General features: G+C 34.6%; 1 protein-coding gene across 1 annotated transcript; it reads left to right on the top strand.

Moving 5' to 3' along the window:
- Nucleotides 1-5463: 5463 nt before the first annotated feature.
- On the top strand, nucleotides 5464-22833 carry SdhD (succinate dehydrogenase, subunit D). The gene is made up of 4 exons (XM_085816478.1): nucleotides 5464-5623; nucleotides 5995-6108; nucleotides 10533-10671; nucleotides 22469-22833. Exons 1-4 carry the CDS (start codon nucleotides 5590-5592, stop codon nucleotides 22644-22646), a joined length of 465 nt encoding a protein of 154 aa, XP_085672604.1. The 5' UTR covers nucleotides 5464-5589; the 3' UTR covers nucleotides 22647-22833.
- The last annotated feature ends 349 nt before the right edge of the window (nucleotides 22834-23182 follow it).

Raw genomic sequence — 23182 nt, 5'->3', positions numbered from 1 at the left:
AGTCTTATTCCAGATTTTTTTGAGCTCATTCGTCTCTCTGATTTGCTCTCGAATAAAGGAGGGTAGTCTATCCACACCGTGATTGGCCGAGAGTTTACGAATGGTACTGGTAATTGCATGACTAATAGAATTGGTAAGTCTGTCAATAGCAACGTCTATATTCTGAGGAGTTTTAAGCTTAGGCATGCTGGTGCGCTTTCAGCTAAGAAGGTGATTGAATAATATCCAGTCAGTGAAACTGATTTCCTTCTTCGGGATGCTTTTAGTCGTACCAAGAGTAGCAATAATCGGGGCATTGTCCGAGGTCATTTCCTGCTTAATTTCAATAATTAAGTACATTTTTAATTAAGTACATGGGTATAGTAGAAGAAGTAGTCAAAATTAAATCCAGAATGTCAGCCCTACTAGGGTCGCTAGGAAAATAAGTGTAATCTTCGGGAGTATAGAACGAAACAGGATTATTCATGATGAAATCGTGTAACTTAGTATCATTTTTATTAGTACGTCGGCATTTCCATTCTTCACTTTTTGCGTTTAAATCACCTCCGAGAATAATGGGCGTGTTTAAAGGCAAGAAACTCTTTAAGATGTTTTTATCCAATAGAGCCAAAGGCGGGTTATAGAAGGCACAGAAACCCAGTATGCCGTAATAAGGGAGCAGTACGGATACCTTGATCATCTCCTGACTGTTATTTCCGAAGTCTGCAATGTGACATGACTGAAAGGACATAAATTCTGACTCCCCCCACCACGATGACTCAACCTATCACACCTGTAGTACATATAATTCGGAATCTTAATGTTATTACATGGTGAAACATATGCCACAGGCATTCTAAACAGTAAGTTTTATCGGAGCTCTGTTATGGTTGTATCTACCCATTATTATTTTGGTTAGTAGAATTGAAGTTCTTATTTAGTTGGGTAATTTCCTTCGTTTGTAGTGTAATTTGAAGACCAGTGGTTTTTATGGCTGCTAAGAGTTCTGAGAGATCAATAAATACGGAAAACATTATTAGACGTGGAACTACTTTTATATGCGCCCTCAGGTTGCCAAATGCGACGATAAATTTCTCGCCAAACATTTTTGGCGAGAAACTCCACGGTGTCATATTAGTATCTAAATTTTTTGTCTACATTTCGAACCAAAAACGCGGTTTTCGCACATGAAAAAAACCACGTTTTGAACACACAACTTAAGCTAAAAAAACCGAAACAAAAACAAAAAATTTAGATAGCAAAAACGTAAAGTTTCTAACCAAAAATATTTGACAAGAATCCATGTACACAGCGATATGTTTTAACTTTAAAAAAAATCTACGAATTGCACAATCTAGGCATTGCTCACAAATCAACAAAATAAACTAAAATAAATTACAAATGATTCAAAAAACAACAATAACAACAGAAATTCATAGTAAAAGATCAATGAACATAACATTCTACAAAATAAAAACAATAAAATAAAATGCACTTACCATAGTCAATGCTTCCTCGGACAGCAGAACGTAGCTTTAACATGCCGCCACGTACTCTCTATGGTATTTATATGCAAACCAGACTCGCTATCCACAAAATTAATACTATGGTTCACAAATAAATGTTCAAAACCTTCTTTTCCTAAATCCTTGTAAGATTTCCAGCCATCCGAAAAAATAGTTGTACAAGGCTCAGTCCACTCTTTAATACACTGCATCAGTGTTTCCTTACTTCTATCATGCACAGCCACTAAAAATAATCTCCCAGACCCTCTTGCAACCACGTCTCTCATTGCAACATAAGCCATTTCAAAACACGCACGACACGAACCAACGAGCAACTAAACCACTCCAGCAAAAGAGTTTTCAACGTCAAAAGGGTTGCCATACAATAAGCAATCGCGCCAAAAAAACAGCGCAGAACACATATCGCCACATTTGGTGATCTTAGGGAGCATATAAGAGTAGAGCCTTACACGTCATCATTTTGGACGATTTTTTTTAAAAAAATTTTAACCTTATGCAAAATAAAAATGATGATGAAGTGCAAATTTTACGATCTAAATGTGACGAAACAAAGATGATTTTAGATAGGTATGTCTAGAATGAAATTTCAGCCGTGATAAAAAAATTATTTTCAGATGCCATGTAATAATGTATGAGGGAAGGATGCACACTAACGTATGTAATGTACCGTTGATAAGTTAAAAATATATGTATATATTATAAATTCAAATCACAATCGAATTAATATACCAATTAAAAATTGAAGTGCAGTCTGTAAGTGAAAGTCTGAATTGCAGCTGTGAGCTGTGAACAAAAATTCTAAGTGTGTTAGGAGGGGCTGGAGAGAGAAATACAGAAATGAGAAATAAAACATCCCTAATACAATTTTTCTAAGGTAAACGCTAGATGGGGAATCTCCTGTTCATGCGGCTGCTATGGACTGCGGCTGTTAACTTACCCTCGTATTTTCAGTTTGCAATCTACGCTACTTAAATAAATATATGCATTTAAACTTTTATGTTCTCTACTGTTTTTCGGGGAAAATGCTATAAATTCGGGGTCAGAGAGGGAGAGGGTTTTATTGTTTGAAATTTATTGTAAAAAACTGGGACTGGGGCTAAAATTTCGAGACTGTCCCAGGAAATCTGGGACCTATGGTCGTTTTACATTACTATTTCCTAATGTTATTTGACAATATCTTTCGCATTGTACTGTTTGGCAACGCAGCATCCCGGCACAGCAGTAGAACATTCTACTTGACAGCATCTAATTTCATTGTGGTTTACGATGTATTCCTGTGACGTGTCGACGATATTAGATAGTTACCGCATTCTACTTTAAGCTGTAATAAATAAATGTATTTACAGAGAAATCCTGATAGATTACGGGCCTAGTTTACGCCATGTAACGACTTATAGCTTTAGGTAAATCTATTCTTCTATATTTTTCGAATTCAGAAAACAGAAGTAACGCTGTCGACATGTGCTGTGTAGATGTTCCATCTGTAAACAAATTCAACGAACAAAATTACTCACAATGGAAATTTCAAATTGCTTAACACGACGGCAATAAAATGAGAAAAAGGGCGATGCACAAGAAATGTGACATCGCCTGTGATGGAATTTTCGCAAGTCAGGTTTATTGAGCGTTGATCTCCGCAAACAAAATACTAAAATATTGCATTCTGTAACTGAAATCTGACTTTAAGAAAAGCTTTATAGCTTGACAAAATTCATCAGTTAAAAAGGGAAAGCAAAGGAATAATCATGAGGAACATTGTTAAAATTGAAAATCTTGTTCATCAAATCAAGGACTTAGGCAAAAATATCAGTAATGCAACTATAACTGCAAAATTTTCGGGAACGTTACCTCCAATGTATATAAAAATTTTAGATAAATATGGTTATCCGTCAATGATCGTAACTACACTTATCAAATCTGACCGCAAGACTCGTCAATTTATATAATCGCCCTACTTCTGGATGATTCATTTGTATACTAATAATCAACTATAACCATACCTCTCGACAGAAAGAACTGTGGAACATCTCATATCCTTGCGGTTTATTATTTCGTCAATATCAGAGCCCTTTCTTACGTTTCCGCTTGTGTAAAATTATATTTTGCCGCCAGATTTAAGATTACGAATGAGAAAAGAAGGATTTTCATTTCCCCATCATTTAAAATTATTTCTGAAGCTTCTGAACCTACACGATGTCATTTTATAATAGGATTTATCCGGTCTCCTTTGTGGAACTGTCAATTGCACTCATAGGTAAACGAAACAGTAATAGTATTAAATAATTTACTTACATGATTACAATCAAATCTCCAGTTAGCGAACACTGATGGAATGGCTTTTATCCATTAGCAAGAGCGCCCGTTAAATGAAAGTGCCCCAATATGCCTCTTTGAAAGTCCGAAAATTCTGAATTATTCGTTATTTCGAAATATTTACTAAAGAGGAATGGCCGTTTACAGAAGTTCTACTGTGTTTCTTACTGCAGTACATTAGTACACCTAATTAGAATAGATTCTTAAAAACTGAGTGTAATATTAGAGGAAATATTAACTCTAGTAGCTCTACTCTATATCTCTAGTAGCTCTACTTGCATCTAATTCACCGTCATTCGATTGTAACGTCATGCGCAGAACTTGGATCTTGTGCTGCTCACACCAGGCCGATGCTATTCGCAACAGCGGTGAGATTAGCTGCTTGAGTTATTCGCGCCAACATTAACCAAGCATGCGCATTGAGTTATCGGATTTGTCATTTGAACCCAATCGAAAAGAACGGATTCTACGTACACGAACTAAGTGAACTGCAGTAAATCTTTTTTTTTTTTTTTTTTTTTTTTTTTTTTTTTTTTTTTTGAAGGCGGGTTATCATTTTTTAAGCGTTGGCGACTTTTAAAAGTTAGAAAGGAAAATGGGTTCCTTTTCTTGTATATATATGAAAAAGGAACACATTTCCTTTTATTAACGTATATATAGAAAAGGGCAGATTTTTAAATTTGGATTGTTTATCGTTTTCCTGAACGGTTGGAATAGTTTAAATGACTGATTTGGGTGGGTGGGGGACAAAATCTTGTTTACATTTTTTGTACTTCTTAGAATACATTTAGCTTCAAAGATGTGATTTGCACAATCAAAACTTCATTCCTCTTTAACAATTTTCGTCTGAGAAAAGATAATAAAAATTAGACAGAGGATTTCCGTGTAGAAAATTTAGACATGAAATAAGTTAAAAGCGATTAAATCAACTATTAAATGAATAATTAATCATATAATACTGGTTATTAACAATTTTGTCTGCCTGTTTATATTTTTTATGGAAATACTTAACATTTTCAGGACACAAATAGTATTTCGAAGAACTTTGAAATATTATTACAAACACATTAATAAATTAAATTGAAATAAATAATGGGATGTAATTTAAAAGACAGAAATAATTTAATGTAAGAGATTTAGATTTAAAAATTTGCACACACAAATGATTTATCAGAGTTTATAAGGTTTTATTTCATAAATAACTTTGATTTTGAAATATGGCATTTGAACCTATAAAACTGTGCGGATACTGTTTATAGGTTCTGAAAAAGTGATGAATATTATAATTTTCAGTAAGTTTTCTTATTGAATGATAAATTCTGACAGTCCTATGCTACAGACATCATTAAATCCCTATTTTGTCCAATCATTTCCTGAACATTATTATGTATACAGATTGATCTCGTCTTTGTAACTGATAATTATTACTTGCTAATTATTCTCTTATTAACAACCCATTCTATTGCGGAGTTAGGGTTAACAACCTTCGCTCCCACTACCGCCTGCCTTACGGAAATCGGCGTAGCTGATTGTACGCATGCGTGAATGTAGCCGGTGTGAATAGCCTCTTATCTATTCGCACCGTCAATGCGCTTAGCCACTGCGTGCTCTCTCCTTAAAGTTCACACATCATTTTCGTCATGCAATTGGCCAACCTGGCAACGGTGTTTAAGGGCATCCGTGTTGCCTTTTCGGTGGAATTGCGGGTTATGTGATTTGTGTGTGAATTTCTCTTCGCTTTGCAATTGCTTTAAATTCAAAAAGTCCAAGAATGTTAGCCCATGCTGCAAGATATAGCTGTCGTGGTAACATTAAATTTTCTTAAAAAAAATATTCGTAATTAAAGTCGTACCTTTTTATAAAATATGAAAATGTAATATACTCGACGACTTAATTTAAAATATTTAAATTTGAAAAATTTATATGCGTCTTAATCTTTTACAAATTTGTCAGAAAGATCTATTGTCATAAGTATGACCGTTATTTGTTTAAATCTTTTTTTTTAAAAAAAACTTGTCATTATTAGATAGGTTAATTAATACCTATTGAAATGTTTATACCACTGACACCGATTGAAATTTTTAAAGACTGTGTTAGTAAAGCTTTATTTCGTTTGTGTTTTTTCTGTAATGCTGTAATTTACTCTGCTATTATAATTATTTTTTTTTTTTTTTAGCCGCTTTGCCGCGCAGAAATCTAATCAGTTTTTCACGTAATATTGTGCCATATAGTGTATCCTCTAATTTGTTAGCAAAAGTGCAGATTAATACTGCTGCATCTGCACATTCTGGTGAGTTCGAAGGTTTCTTTCATAATTTAAAATTTGCTTAGTAATTCAAACAATTGTTTTTAATGAATTGTATAAAATTTCAGATTCTCAAGGCAAATTAAAGATTAGATGTCAACTGTTATTTTTTATAATCTATGTACATTTTTTATTTGTTTATAAGTAATTAAATTAGTTGAAATTTTTTACAAACAGTAAATTAGCAGTTTTCTCTGAAAGCAATAATTAATGTGCATTCATATTTAAGTAATCTTTCTTTTTGAAACACAAGTTTATAATTTTTTACTAAAAATCTTGTATCGTGGACAGCTATAAGTTTCATTTTCTATTTGACTAATTAAAATTGAGCTATTTGTGCAGTACCTGAGCCAGAATATATAATATTTGTTCATGATATTTATTTTATATGAATATTTCAATGCTGCTTTATGAAAATACTGAACATTTATATTTTATACTGAGCAATGATTATTCTATCAAAATTTCTGTTTAGAACTGTAATCATTGAAACTTTAAAAATGCTTTTGATTTTTGATAGAGTTAAAAGCTGTTGATAATAACCTAAAGTTCATATTCCACTCTAGTCAATATCAGAATATCTGGAATTTCTTGTCCGCTATCAAACATAATAACAATAAATTTCAAAGAATACCACGTACACAGCATTCTGTTTAAACTTAAAAAAACATCTACGAATTGCACAATCTAGGCATTGCGCACAAATAAACTGAACTAAATTACAAACAATTCAAATAACAACGGAAATTCATAGTAAAAAAACAATGAACATAACATTCTACAAAATAAAATGACTTACCATAATACACTCCTGAATAAAATTTCATCAGTCACTCAACGTCTCTGAACAAAAAAGCCACGATTTTGCTATATGACATGTTTTTCTGAGAATCAAAATTTCAAAAATAATGACAAAAACTTCCTCCAAAGTTAGCTTACAACATGAAAACCACAATCCAAATCTTAAACTCTGCTCACAGAAACATACTTACCAGCAACTTAACTGCAAATCCACACAAGAACTATCAGAAATGCCCTTCTTCGTTCGAGTTCTTATAGCAGCTCCGCATTTCGGACTCTGTTTTAAAAGTTCCACAGAAATTCCAAAAATGCACTTCAATCCTCATAAACACACCCGTGAACAAAAGACCCGTTAAAAACACCAACATTGTACCTTTCAATACTAAATTTACTTTCCACACAATCTAAAATACACGACTGAAATCTTGCCACCACGTCTATCATTGCAACATAGGCCATTTCAAAACACGCACGACACAAACCAACGAGCAATTAAACCATTCCAACAAAAGATTTTTCAACGTGAACAGGGTTGCCACACCAGGGCAATCGTGCCAAAAACCACCGCAGAATGCATATCGCCACATTTGGTGATATTAGGGTGCGTATAAGAGTAGAGTGGTAAAAGTATATTTTAGGGTACCCCTTGGCCATTTTTGGTGGTACATGGATATTGATTTTGCGCAATTCTTTGACTTAATTATTTTGCATAATGGCAATTTTTGAGCCAAAAATCGCTGCTACACAAAGCCAAAATAACAAGACAAAGAATTGCACGAACTCGGTATCCATGTACACATCGACCTATTTTCACTTTTAAAAAAATTCCCGAATTGTGCAAAAATGACATTGCGCAATCCCTTGACTTTATCCATGTACACGTCGATTTACTTTCACTTAAAAATATCCAAGAATTGCACAAACTTACATTGTGCACTCCCTTCACTTTGTCCGTGTACATGTCATTTTCACTTAAAAGGTCAAAGGAGCACCCAGTTCTACAGTACAGGCAAACAAAGAATACATAATCTTAATAAACTACATTTTAAACCAAACAAAAAATAAAAATAAAATAGCATAAAAAAAAGGAAAAACATGTTATACATTTAAAAGCACTACAAAAAGCAAATATCCACTTACCCTGTTTAGAAGTTCCTTCGTCTTTAGTCTGTGGCACACAAAATTCTTTAACAGCATCTAAAAAATTCCTAAAATTATCTGGACTCAAATCCGTATATCGGTGTCGGCACATCAGAACCTTTCTTCGTACAAACCTATTCAAATCCATCTAAACGGTTTTTACGTTCGACTAGATGCATATCCTTCCTACATACAGGACACTTATAATGGCTAATTAAATCTTCATTTACACACCAGTCAATTAACACTCTTTTTCCCTTTCGTTCCAAATCGTAGAGAAACTTCAAATTAATCTTACTACATTCGGCCATTCTACCGCCTAAACAATAAAACCAACACACAACCCAACAGCATTTACAAAACATCCCATGATTCAATTTTTCCCAGAATCATGCACCCGATTACATCACAGTAGGGTTTCCATAACATTCAACTACTCAGGCTACCATAAATGAAACAACTTCGCCATAATACAAGGGAATCGAAATATGGAAAAAAATTCCCATGTCATTTCAGAAAAATTTTGATTTTGTGTTAAAATATCTATATTAGAACAATGCTATATATATATCCTAAGTTGCGCTTTCAAGACATAAAAAATGCAATTTGAATTTCGTCAATTGGCCCAGTAGAACGGGAAATATAAAACTGTCCCCCCCTTTTTTTTCCCCGCAGTGTACATACAAGCATCATGAAAAAATTCCTTTTAAATCCATTTTACAATCTGTTTTGGTAGAGAGTCCTTTATACTCTGTGCATGCACAGATGACAATAAAAAGAAATCGTTCAAATGAATTTGTCAAAGTGGATATGTCTGTTCAAATATGATACCCGAAATTTTTCGTGATTACAGTACTGCTATATATATGTGCACATAGTGGCACAGATTTTTTTTTAGCTCAGTTTAATCTAAATCTTTTTAGTGTTCTTTTGGAAGTTAAAGAGTGTTCTCTGACTCGGTAATTACAGTCCAAAATCCAGATGTTCTCCAACGTCCGGAAACATCTAAAATCCAGATCCCTGCACCACCAGTAATTTTTTTTTTTTTTTAATGCTTTATGCATGCATATCTGATATTTTTCCATAATAAAATGTGGAAAGTTCTGATTTTTTAATTTTGCTTCATCACTAAAAATACCTCCACACTGAAAAAACAATCATTTGTTAACATAAATCTGTATGAACAGTAATTTTGCTCCACCTTTTTTACTTGGCATACGTCTCGAACCAAAACAACATCATTGATTTTACACCTACTCAACCTAATGAATCATCATTTATTATTTTTTACTTTCATTACTGCATGACTGTCAATACAACAGTTTGAAAAATAACTCTCATGATAATAACCAACTTGTCCATGTGCTTGACTCTGCATATCAATAAGATCAACTTGGCATCATCATCTGTTTAACTCATTGTGTAGAACTAATTTAGAAACTAATCTCTTCTTAGATTTTTTTACTATTGTAGACTTAGCACATTGGCAAGAACAAATTGATCATTTTGGTAGTAATATTGGCATATTTTTTGCCTCTTTCCATTTGATGCAGATTGTGTCCTCCATGTCCAGTTACTATGTGAGCTTTGATTACATCAAAAATTTCTTCAACTGGCAGGTAACATAATATTTCATGACCCTTGGACTTTGCAATTATTTGCCAAATGCCTTTTTTATAATGTTGAAACAGTTTGTGAGTCAGTACTGCAATGAAGTTTTCTTCATTGCCAATTAAGCATTTTCAATTTCCTGAAGTAATTCTTCATATACCTCTTAGTTCATAACAGAGTATTTAGATAATATGGTATCTTTGGTATTTAGTAAGTCATTAGTAAACTTCTTTTTTCACAGTCAACAAAATATTCGTTTTTTGGCCCCCCACGCCCCAAAAAAAACTTAAAAAAAAAAAAAAAAAAGCATTGCACAGGGATGGAGAGAAGGTTTAGATTATAATAACTTTCAATTAAGCAATATAAATGCTTTTCCCCGACAGGGTTAGCTGATCACTTAGAATAATTTCTTCTGTCATGTAATCACCGTAAGAGGAGAAGTAACCAATTAGTGCATAGATCATTCATTGCCCAAGTCAGGCTGAGTAGTTACTATTATACATGGGTTCTAACTGAAAACTGCAGTAAGTAGCCAAATTAAAATTTTAATTCATGTTTTTCCTAACCGTGATATTAATGACCAGTTGTTATAAGCAAGAATGCGGAGTTACAGATGCTCATAGATACTTCTAATATTCACTAGTAATTACATATCAAAGTGGATTTTTGCTATTTATGGTAGCATATATAGATAACAGTTGTGAAAATAAAAGCTGCATAAGGACTTTTGTGGATAGCATTAAGTTTCAAATTTTTGATATTTTTTAATATTGTTAGTGAAATAGAATATAGAAAATACAAGAAAATGTATTTTTTATATTTTAAAATTATTTCATAGCATTATAATTCATTTTTAGATCACAATCATTCTAAAATTTGGACTGCAGAAAGATTCCTTTCTGCTGGATTAGTTGGTCTTCTTCCTTTGTCGTTAGCATATCCTGCCCCTGCTCTTGATTATGCTCTCGCTGTAGCCTTGACTGCTCATGTTCATTGGTAAGTAATTTGTTTTTAATCTGAAATTGGTATTATTAAAAAATTTGAACTATCTGTTGTTTAGTTTGATCTTTGGTGACAAAAGTCGTGTGTGTTGTTACAGAAGTTTAAAAGGAAAATTAAAATTATTTCTTTAATATTTCAGAATGGGTATATAGATGTTATTCTCACCATATTTGTTCAGATACTTCAACTCGCACATTGTGTTTATTCAAAAATAAGAACTCTATTATTTTGCTCTAAAATTTGGTAGAGTTTTGTAAACAAATTTCTTTCAGAAATGAAATTGCAGAATGCAAGAAAAAAATTATCTTTCTGTGTAGAAATATTCCACTGTTTCTGAATTAGCCATGTAGATCATCTTTTCTCAAACCCTGGTCCTTGAAACTGCCCTTATGATCTTCCTAGGTTTCTTTCCAAAAAACTTATAATTGCAGCAAGCAGACACAGATTATTAAAAGTAGCAGTTGTACAGATTCTGCTGATGCTCAAAATGGAAATCATGATAAAGAAAAATGGATTGAAGAACATTAATAAATTCAAAATTTCAATTATAGGACTTTTGTTCATTACTGGTAGTGCTATTAATTCAATTGCAATATTGAATGGCATGTAATGGCAGGTTTGAATGGGGAAAAATGTACATAAAACTTTAAAAGCCATGATATATAATCCACAAAATACTTTAATCTGCTCAATCCTTTGTCTCAAGGTGTGTGGATTATTGAAATTTATATAGAAAGGATTGTGTATAAATCTTCCTGCATATTCAGTGTGCAGGAGATGTTGAGATGGGAGCATTAAATGCTTGTATTCTTAGTGGGATAGAACATTGTCCCACATGATCACCTCATTATGTTTTTCTATATTGTCAACTTCTTATAATAAGGTACTATAAACACATGAGGAAAGCATCCTCTGCAATTTTCTACTCTCTCTCACTTTTATTTTTATTTATTTATTTAAATTTGCTGTTTGCCTTTAAAAATCTCCAGATATAAATTATGTATTTAACAAGAAATCGTATGCATAATCCAAGGGATGGAGAGAAGGTCTGTGTAGAGGGAAAAGTATTGAAGGCACTAACAGTATTATTGATGTATCTGTTTATATATGTTTTTAATCATCAATATTTTTCCTTTATCCTGCTCAGAAATGGTTATGCACTCTGTAATTTTCCCTTCTCAGTTTTAAAGGGGCAAATCTAGTTGAAAAATAAGGAAAAGTGAGTGAGTAAATAAAGTATATCAAATCTACTTATAAAAAATGTTTATTATAAAATCATTATAATATAAATTTTAAAACTATTTATAAAAACACAATTTTTAGAAAATAATAACTTTGCTTTCTTAAAATTACAAAGAAAGATGTACTTACTTAATTGATTTTTTTACCTGAAGAACTTAATCAATAAAGCAGAATATTCAGCATTAAAAGAATCGGGTTATAGTAACTTGGCGATTTTTTGGCGACCAACCCTGCAACAGCAACCTGCTAGGTTTTTTTTTTTTTTTTTTTTTTTTTTTCAACAATCTGCTAGCCGAATTACGCTTATGCTAGAACTTTTATGGAACAAAAGTGCTTAATTATGACGAAGATTAGGTGCGAAATTGGGAGAAAGTGCAGAATCGCCCACTGCTTACCGCATTTTTAAGAATTGCACATACACGGTATCATCCATGTACACATCGACCTATTTTCACTTAAAAAAACATCCCAAAATTGCACAAAAATGGCATTGCGCACACTCTTGACTTTATCCATGTACACTGCTAAAGTCTTAGCTAGTAACCTTTATCGCCTTACCAAAATGTCGCCAAACTACCTGTTACCATATTCCAAAGATTAGCCAAAGAATCCAAATAAATAATACAGTACAAAGTCCGAAATCCGGACTCGTCAAGATTTGAGCGATTCCGGACTTGAGATTTTTCCTGGTATTAGATCATCAGTTTAAATGTAGTAAGATGGCATGTAGAAATTATAAAATTAAAAATATGAAATCGTGATTTCTAAAATAATGAAGTATTTATGATCTAAAAGGTATGAAAATTTACAAAAAAAAAAAAAAAAAAGCACAAGATACAATAACATTGCCAAACAAATGTTAATTTAGAAATTTATTTCAAAACAAAAATCAGCATTATATTTTCAAATCGCACTTTTAATTTTTCTGCTGCCAAAATTATTCGAAAAACATGTTCCATTGGCGAACTGGATTTTCTAGAGGCATTTCACATTCAAAAAATTTTTATGTTCTACTTAACGACCCTAATTCCAATTCATCTTTGCCTTCAGCCTTTAAAGAAATTATGTTTTATTTCTAGTTTCGTGAACAGATGGCGTCAGTAGCTTATCTCCTGTCCAGGTTTTCTTATCTTATCTAATCATTTCTATATCTTCCCCTCAGGGGGCTCACTTTTGTGAGTACGGGTGTGGCAATCCCGAGGTACCCTAGCCCTTCAGGGGATCATCTTCTTGATGAGACGGGTGTCACGATCCTGGAGCCCCAGTGATCTATCCTCTTTTCCATCTCCTCTCCTCTTGGCTGAAACTTTTTTCCTTCCCTTCTCCCTTGTGGTTTCTCTCTACGGAGTTTGGGGCTCGTCACGAGAGACTGGAACAGACCTTGTTTCTAGTTTTCGAGTGGCGAGAAAACTGCCCACGTGTTTGCCATGCGTGGAGACCCATGTCGCTGGAAAGGAGGGTCCTGGTAGTTGAGGGGCGAGGTACTGTCCCCAACACACTGCTTTGGCCTCTGCTTCAGCTAAACGGGAGGCACCTTAGTCGTCCTCACGGGTGTCAATCGGCTGGTCACTAGTCCTTGTGTCAGTGGCTTGGGGTCAAGCTCTCGGGAGTACCTGCTTTCGGGAAAGCCGACTGTGGGGCTTCAGTTTGCGTATAGGTCCGGCTAGCCCTAACACAGGATTCTGTGTTCCCTTGTAGGGCTCCGTGGTGGGCGGGGCCGTCGGACCCGAACCTTTTTCTTCCTCATGATGGCTAACCCTCAAATTTTTCTAATTAAGGATTTTGAAGTCACTCCAGTCACTCAACCGAATTCTGAAAAGTCTACTGCTAAACCAGTCACTCAACCTAGTCCTGAAAAGTCTACTTCAAAAAAATTATGGACAGATGCAAATGCAAATAATTCTAATAGTAATCCCCGTTTCCTAGTTATCTCTAGTCCTTCTGGTGAGCTGCAGAAGATGTCTCCTTTCATAATAAATAAATATATTCATTCTTGTATTGGTGAACCGAGAAATATAAAGCGTCTCCGCTCTGGAGACTTGCTTATTGATACAATCTCAGCCACCCAGTCTGCTTCTTTACTTCAAATAACTAAACTTGGGCAAGCGAATGTCACTGTAACAGCACATAAGACACTGAATTATTGTCGTGGCGTAATATCGGAATTCGACCTTCTGTATGTTCCTGAAGAAGAGATCGCTTCCGAGCTATCCGATTAAAATGTCTGCGGTGCTAGGCGGATCAAGATGCGTAAGGAAGGTAAGTTGATCGATACGAAACACGTGATTTTTACCTTCAACACGCCTGATCTGCCTAAGAATATTAAGGCCGGATATTTAAATTGTCCTGTAAGACCTTATGTTCCCAACCCTATGCGATACTTCCAATGCCAGCGTTTTGGCCATTCTAAGACGTCTTGTCGTGGCAGCCTCACGTGCGCCCGATGCTCACAGATTGGCCACGATTCTGAAACTTGTACCGCTGCGCCCCTTTGTATAAATTGCAAGGGTGAGCACCCAGCATTTTCATGCCTCTGCCCAAAATGGAAATTGGAAAAAGAAGTGCAGACTGCAAAGGTTACGAGGAACATCTCATATGCCGAAGCCAGAAGATTAGTCCAAAGCACACAGCTACGACCAAATACATCTTACGCCAATGCTCTTAAAAGATCTCGCACAGTTGCCACCCAAACATCAGTTAGTATGCAGACTCCACCAAACAAAACTCAACAGACTACAAACAACAAGAAGACAGAAAACCCAACCCATACAGTACAAAATAAAGAAATAGTAATTCAAAGCAAACCCAAAACTACCACACGAAAAGAAACAAATAAAAATAGAAGTTCTTCAAGGAATAGCTCTCTTGATGGAATGGTTTCTGAATCTGCGGATTCAGACGGTATGGAAGTAGAAGAGGGTCTGGAAGTTCCCAAGCATCTACTTCCACGAAAAACCAAACAAGAGCACAGAAAGAACAAAAACTATTCATAATGGCCACCCTCGTATCATGGAACTGTCGCGGTTTCCACCGAAATCTGCTCGACATCAAAGCTATAATCAATGCTCATCAACCTGTATGCTTCGCAATACAGGAAACAAATCTAAAACCGGAACAACAAGCAAAACTTTGGAGGTTTTCTTTCGTCAGGAAGGATAACCTTGCAGGTGAGCGTGCCAGTGGAGGTACAGGTCTCCTCACCTCACTGGACTACCCATCAAGTTCCTTTCCTTTGACGACACCCCTCCAAGTTGTCATTACTCAAACAAATCTTGATATTGTTGTTACAGTCATTTCCCTGTATTTGCCTCCAAATGAGCATATTGATCAGCAAGATTTAAATGGCCTTATAGAGCATCTGCCTGAGCCTTTCATCATAATAGGTGATTTTAACGGCCATAGTCAGCTCTGGGGTAGTAAAGATACAAATTGCCGAGGAAGACAAATTGAGCGATTGAATGAAGATCATAGCCTTTGTCTCCTGAATAATGGGCAGGATACTTACTTCCATGAGCCTTCAAAGACATTCCACGCTCTCGACCTTGCCATCTGTTCACCATCTCTGTTGCCATTTTGCACTTTTAGTGTGGGAAATGATCTTTATAACAGTGATCATTATCCCATTTTTGTGTCTCCTTGCACGAAGAGAAGCAAACCCTATGTCGAGACTCCCTCGGTTTATACTGGACAGGGCAGACTGGGAACTCTTCTCTTCCATTGCAGAGCTCACAGATCAAATGGTAGAAGATGTGCATATCGATGACGCTGTTGAAGCTGTTACTAATACTATTACTCAGGCAGCTATGCTTTCCATTCCTAGAACTTCAGGAAAACTACTAAAATATTCGAAACCATGGTGAATCGCGACTGTCATGAAGCACTGAAAAAACAGAAAAAAGCATGGGGTATTTTTCGTAGATATCCTACTCTGCAAAACCTCATAGCATTTAAAAGAGCCAAAGCAAATGCACGAAAAGTAAGGAGGCAGAGCCAAAGGGATTCTTGGATTTCATATGTGTCATCAATAACATCTTCTACGCCTAGTAAGCGGGTTTGGGAAAGAGTTCGAAAAGCATGCGGAATATATAAAGACCACTCAATTTCTTTTTTGGAAAAAGATGGCCGAGTGATTAGCTCTATAGAAGAAATTGCTAATACTATTGGTGAGACATTTGCTGCCGTTTCTTCCAGCCGAAATTACTCACCTGCATTTCTTTCTATCAAGCAACGCTCTGAGAAAAATCTCATCGCTTTCAACTCTTCTAAATTTGAGCCTTATAATAGAGATTTTACTGTGCTAGAGTTAAAGAGAGCTTTGTTATAGACACATAGGTCGTCTCCGGGTCTCGTTGGCGTGAATTACGAAATGCTAAAGCATCTGTCCTATAAGTCACTGAATGCCCTTCTCACGCTTTACAATAGAGTGTGAAAGGAGCATACTTTTCCCAGTGCATGGAAGAGAGCTGTTGTAATTCCTATTGCTAAGCCAGGGAAAGATCCAAGGAATCCCTCCAACTATCGGCCAATTGCCCTTACGAGTTGCCTATGCAAGCTGTTTGAAAAAATGGTAAACAGCCGCCTAGTCTACTTCTTGGAAAAGAATAATATTATATCGCCTTATCAAAGTGGTTTTCGAAAGGGGAGGACTACCGTAGATAATATGCTCCTCTTAGAGACATCCATTCGAAAAGCTTATGTAAGAAGAAGTCTTCTAGTCTCGGTATTCTTTGATATTGAGAAAGCTTATGATAAGGCATGGAGATACGGTATACTTCGGGATCTTCACAAGAGTGGCTTGTGCGGCAACCTACCAATTTTCATTCAGAATTTCTTGAATACTAGGACTTTTCAAGTAAGGATTGGCTCTGTTTTTTCAGATATTTTTGAACAGGAAGAGGGTGTGCCTCAAGGCTGCGTGCTTAGTGTAACTCTGTTCAGCCTAAAAATAAATTCTGTATTAAAGCAACTTCCTCCCACCATTTCAGGATCTTTATATGTTGATGATCTACAAATTAGCTGTCGGGGTGCGGATATGAGACATGTAGAGAGGCAGCTCCAGATCGCTTTGAACAGGATCCAGGAATGGGCAAAAAGACAAGGATTTACGTTTTCAAAACAGAAGACTGTGTGCGTGCATTTTTGTAAAATGCGAGGTCTGCATACTGAGCCTGAATTATACCTCAATGGGTCTGTAATTCCAGTTGCACCGGAAGTAAAATTTTTAGGGGTGATGTTCGACCGAAAATTGACTTTCCTTCCTCATGTCTTAAACTTGAGAAAAAAGTGTACCAAAGTTTTAAATATTCTAAAAGTTTTGGCGGACACCTCCTGGGATGCAGAGCGTTGCTCCATGCTTCGCATTTACAGAGCTCTAATTCGCTCTAGACTGGACTATGGCTCAGTTGTTTACAGATCCGCCCGGTCATCAGTATTGTTAAAACTGGATCCTGTTCATCATCAAGCTCTACGGATCTGTTCAGGAGCTTTCAGGACTTCTCCTGTCCAGAGCCTGTATGTTGACTGTAATGAACCATCACTTTATCTGAGGCGTGAACAATTGTCCCTTTTGCAATATTTTAATATTCTATCCCAACCTGAACATCACAATAAGCTGTGCTTACTTGATGATGTGTGTAACGCGTTATTTGAAACACGTCCATCCTGTGTTCCTACATTTCTTTTAAGAGTTCGCCCTGTCATTGAGGAACTTTCCCTCTCTGATATGCACCCCCAAGCAGTACAGAATTTTGAAATCCCACCTTGGGAATATGCACGGATTCAGCTTCTTGATGTTTTTAAGTATCATGTGAAGGCAAGGACTAACGAGATTATTTACAGACAACTTTTCGCTGAGCACAGGGACAAATATAGCAGTTATCTTCCAGTTTATACAGATGGATCCAAGTCAAAAGATCATGTTGGGATGGCATTTGTAATTGAAGACCACATGGAGGGCAGACGCTTGCACAATGCTTTCTCTGTCTTAACATCCGAACTAACTGCGATATATTATAGTCTTTTGTACATCTCAGGGCTCTGCTACAAAAAGTTTATAGTTTATACAGATTCATATAGTGCTCTTAAATCATTAGAAGCTTTTCCTAATACTCAAAATCCAGTAATAGTGGATATTCTCAAAATACATATAAACTTAATGAATCGTGGATATGAAATCCTGTACTGCTGGGTTCCCGGGCATGTCGGAATAAAAGGGAATGAGCTGGCAGATATCACAGCAAAATGTGCTGTTGAACTGTCCAGTCGTCTCATCCCTTTTGCAGACATCTGTTGTGTTGTGAAACAGAAGATCCGAAAAAAATGGCAGCAACTTTGGGATGTTCAGCTTCAAATAAATTAAAGACATGTAAAACCTAGAATTGAGCACTGGGAATTAACCAAAAATTGTAAGGAGGAAGTTCTTTTGACTCGCCTCAGAATTGGTCACACTAGAGTGACACATAGCTACCTTTTAAAAGCTGAAAATGAGCCTGTTTGTTTATCTGTTCGTCATATTTTAATTGAGTGTCCATGTTTTAATAGGCTTCACCAGAAATATTTTAATAGCTGTGACTTGCCTCTCGACCGTTTAATTGGAAGAGAGGTCAATTGTGGTTTGTTTTATTATTTGAAAGAGACTGGCTTTTATTACCAAATGTAATTTGTTTTGAAGACTGTGTCTTGAATTTTAATATGTGCTTTTAATTTGTTTTTATATGACTTCATCCTCTGGATTTGGTACATTTGTCTACTTGTTTATTTATTGAAATTTAAGTCATCAGTTGTAATCATCCCATCTCATGTTTGGCGCGCTATAATCATCTTTGGTTTTTGCGCCATAATCTCTCACTCACTCACTCATTTCTATATCTTATCTCCTTCATTTGCACTTTTGATGGTTCGGTAAAACCATCAAAACTAGTACTGTGAAAATTTGAAAATATAATGCTGATTTTTGTTGTTTGACTTCTAAATTTTTAAAAAAAAAGCTTAATATTTATTTGTTTACCTTATTAAGCATTTCTTTCAATGCAAATTGTTTAAGTTGCTTCATTTTTTCTGCTAATACTTTCTCTTTAATTCTGTAGACAGACATAATCTCTTGTTTAGTTATGCTGTTAAAGTTTTGTAACTGCTGTTTCGAGAATTCCGACTAACTTGTCAATAAAAATTTTCTCGTTTTCGGTAACTTCTCTGTCACTTTCTTCACTATCGGTAGTGGTATTTTTTGGATGTAGAATCATGCTACAGATTTTGTGATTCATTAATTGATTGATGATTGAGAAGCATTGTCATCACAATGAAAAACTTCTTTTAAATCATCTTCATTTATTATCACTTCTCCACATTTCTTTACAAAATTCATTAATTGAAAAATTTCACCTTTGTTTTTGATATCCGAAAACCTTTAAAATTAGCGGCTATCATCATTAAATTTAGCTATCCTTCACTATACATATTTGGCTATGCATCATGAACTTGGTGACTAACGACAAGTTATTCCATTAAATTTTATCTTGATCGCACACTGAGACAATTAAGCCTGAATTGTATTAGTTTAGTTATTTATTATACTTATGTTTATTTCTTGCACATGCTTAAGGCTTATCAGAGTTCTGAATAAATTCTCACATATAGTTAAGCCTTATTAAGGGCTGGCGCTAGATATCTTACCGCCTGATGCAGTCTCTGCGACCCTGTGCTGCCATACGAGCCCTGACGCTGGTTCTGGGTTTATGTGAATAACAAATCAGTTATTCTTAATTCAAATAGCTCTAAATGTAATTTTTGGGTCTATGAGTATCATCAACAAAATCTATTTTTAGCATATAGAAATAAATTTCTGGTAAATTTTTCCGTGTCAACATTTTTAGTAAATTTTCCTTAAATCTGTAATCATTGCCAAGCGTAACTGTCAACATAAAAGGTTACCATACTCCTTTATTATTCAATTACTAACATAAAAAAATTGTTTAGGCATCGCTACGTGAGTCATTACTCAAGTTAACATGTTTTGATAAACATTCAGTGATGAAAGGAAAGTATAATAAATAATGATTCGCCGCCAGATCAACAATGTATCTATGTGGAATGTTTTGGTTTGAGATGTGTGCCAAGCAGATACGCAGCAACGGAGCTAAATTACTGATCATACAAATTTATGCTAAAATGAGTGTTTCTTCAATAACAAGGTATTTTATTTAATGTTGAAGTGAAATTAAGAATCGGGACTCTCCAAATGTTTTATTATGGGCGGAGGGGGGAATCAAATGCGCATGCGGAAAGCCTACGAGTTGTTAGTGATTTTGAGGTCTGGATTTTAGATCATTTCGGATATTGAACGTACAGACTTTGTACTGTACTATGCTTTATGGACAAAGTCAAAAAGTTGCACGTTGCACTTCATTGAAAATTTTCGATGTAGTAGACCATTTTATTAAAGTGTATTCATTATCATATTTGGAATTCTAGTGGTGTGTATTTAGTGGTGTATTTAATTATGGCAAAGCACACTAGGGCTATCTGCCTAAGGGAAGGGATGCCTTCGTGGAGGACTTTTTAAGGGAAACTGACTCGTATACACGTTACACATGGGGAAAACCACGAAAACACCCATGCAGCCAGCCCGTTCGCGGGATTCGAACTTTGGACCCAACTACCAGTGTTCAGCGACTTTACCGCTCGGCCGCTGGTGGGCCCCATTTGGAATTCTAGATCTTTTCATAAATAATATAACTGTATACAGTGAAATTCACCTTGCAAATCAGTTTTTCATTAACATTCTGTCACACTGCTGGTAAATCTCATTGAACTAATTTTTTTAATTAGTTCAATGAGAATTCACTAATTTTTTTAATTAGTTCAATGTGCTTTAAGAAAATGTATTTCACATTTATTATCAATGCTTAAAAAACTATGAAAATAATAAATGTTCTAAGCTGACATTTAAGTATTGTTTTCTTTAATATCATATTTACATAATCAAATGAGTCACCACATGAATTTGAACACTGCCATTTTTCTGCATTTTGGATGGTCTTTTGTTAAATATTGAGGGAATAATTAACAAAACAAACCCCTCCTTAACAGAGTTAGTCATCAAACTTCAACTCTATAAGCAGCCAGTATCATGTCACAAATTAACTTATCTAATAAAGCATGCACGTAAGTTCTGATAAAAATCTGAGTGCATATATCTTCAGTTATATTAATGCAGAGGATTTTAGAGTGACCTTAGATTTTTTAACTGTGAAATTTATCGCTACAAGTGATCAATGAAGGTTCTTTTACCTAATGAACTACTTAAGCCCACACAGCTCCAAATATATATTATTTAAGATTAAAATGCAAAGCTTCTACTTCAATTAGATCACCTGCTGTTATAAATATTTTAATTTAACACTTGTCCTTTTGATTTGGGATAAGAAGTTATAATAAAGTGCGCTTTAAAAATTTTCAAACTATGTGAAAGGTTTAAACAACATTGAACATTTAAACAACATTAGTTATAAAAGTTATAACAAAAAATATCCTAACAGATATCATTGTTTCCCTCTGCATGATAAACAAAGCAATTTTTATTGCATTCATGGATATCAATTTAATGAAAATAAAATTGTGTAAGTCTTAAGAGTAAATTTAGAATTTAATATTACATATTTCTGCTATAGGTCATTAAAAAGATCCTTGTAAAGCAACACACACTGTAATTAAAAATAAGATGATAAGCACATTTTCCAAGATAAATTAATAAATATATGTAAGATAAAAAAAATATGTAAATCAGAATTGTAATTCAAACTAACTGTAAAACTTTAATTCTCTCTCTTTGTTCTAAAAATCGTAATAACTTCTCTCGATTGCATCATTTCTAGATCATTCCTTTTTGCATGGCCTGTGCAATGCGTGCTGATGATGTAATAATTGGGAACTGATAATTTAAAGCAAAACCTTTCTCTTCGTGTGCTTCCATCTTGCATAACTATGCACTTCAGCTTCGCTCTGTACCCTGCTAAGATATAACTTCGCTGTCTTGTTTGCTATTGCAATAATATCAAAAATGTAAATGTTCTGTAAAAAGGCACGACCAGAGTGCCAAGTGATTGTGGCCACAAACGTCAACTGGAAAATAAAAATGGAATTAAAACTGCCTCGACTGCCAAATTTCTTGGATATTACCAAGTCGACATATTAGCATACTATGCAATCAGAAGTCTTCCTCTTCAATATGGATCTAAGTACGCATTAATAGGGTTTTCAGCTTTTCTTTGCTATTATTACATATATATAGAAGGAAAGTTATGCATATATCTTTAATATATATTTATTCATATAATAACAAACATTATTTTTGCTATTTCAGTAACAATCAATGAATATATTCCTCTTTTAATTTGTATGAAATAAATATATTTCCAATTCTCAACCATGTTGTAGGAATGCTGTGTTATGGGGGGGCATCCTATGTGTATGTGTGTTAGTATTTATATAATGAATGTTCAGTTTTCTATGATGAATTTTGAAAATTATTATTGATTTTTTATAATTTCAGGGGGATAGAAGCTATAGCTGTTGACTACGTTCGACCAAGTATAGTAGGAGCAACATTATCTAAGGCAGCTGTGGCAGTTGTGTATTCATTATCAGTGTTCATGTTAGGTGGATTATTTTACTTTAACTATAATGATATTGGATTGTGCCAAGCAATAAGAATGTTGTGGAAGTTGTAACTTTTGTTAAATGCTTTTAACCGGTTATTAAATTAGGTAATAAAAACTCTTTGTTTTAAATTTTAGTACATATACAGGGTAAAATGTTTGTAGAGAATCTCGGAAACTCACTGCTTAAACATATTTTGTTTTATAACTATGTACACAGCATTTATAGAAAAAGCAATAAAATAGTAACTGTGTGTTGCTCAGAGTAATTTTGAATTTTCCAAGAAATACACTCTTTTATGAATACATGCTCAATAAAAGTAAGGTCTGTCAGTAAGGAATTTTCTTAAGCCCAATAATGAAATATACATTTTATTTAGCGTTTTAAAAATGTGCTAATCATCATCATCATTCAACTAAAGCTTCTATGCAGTGTTACGTCTGTATTTGAGTGTATTAGTATTTTACATTGCACCAGCTCTCAATTCAGTAAAAGAAATAAGTGTTCTTTTCTGATAATTTGGTTTGATAATCATGATGTTCTAAATTTATACACATTCTAGAATTATTCCCAGTTTACAATGATCAGCAATGCAGTTATATTCTTG

The sequence above is a fragment of the Stegodyphus dumicola genome, chromosome 5 (genome assembly GCF_044657685.1).
Source record: "Stegodyphus dumicola isolate Sdum_Otavi_A_Nest chromosome 5, ASM4465768v1".
Taxonomy (NCBI): domain Eukaryota; kingdom Metazoa; phylum Arthropoda; class Arachnida; order Araneae; family Eresidae; genus Stegodyphus; species Stegodyphus dumicola.
Note: the sequence above shows the minus strand (reverse complement) of the source record. Positions and strands in the feature narration are given on the sequence as shown.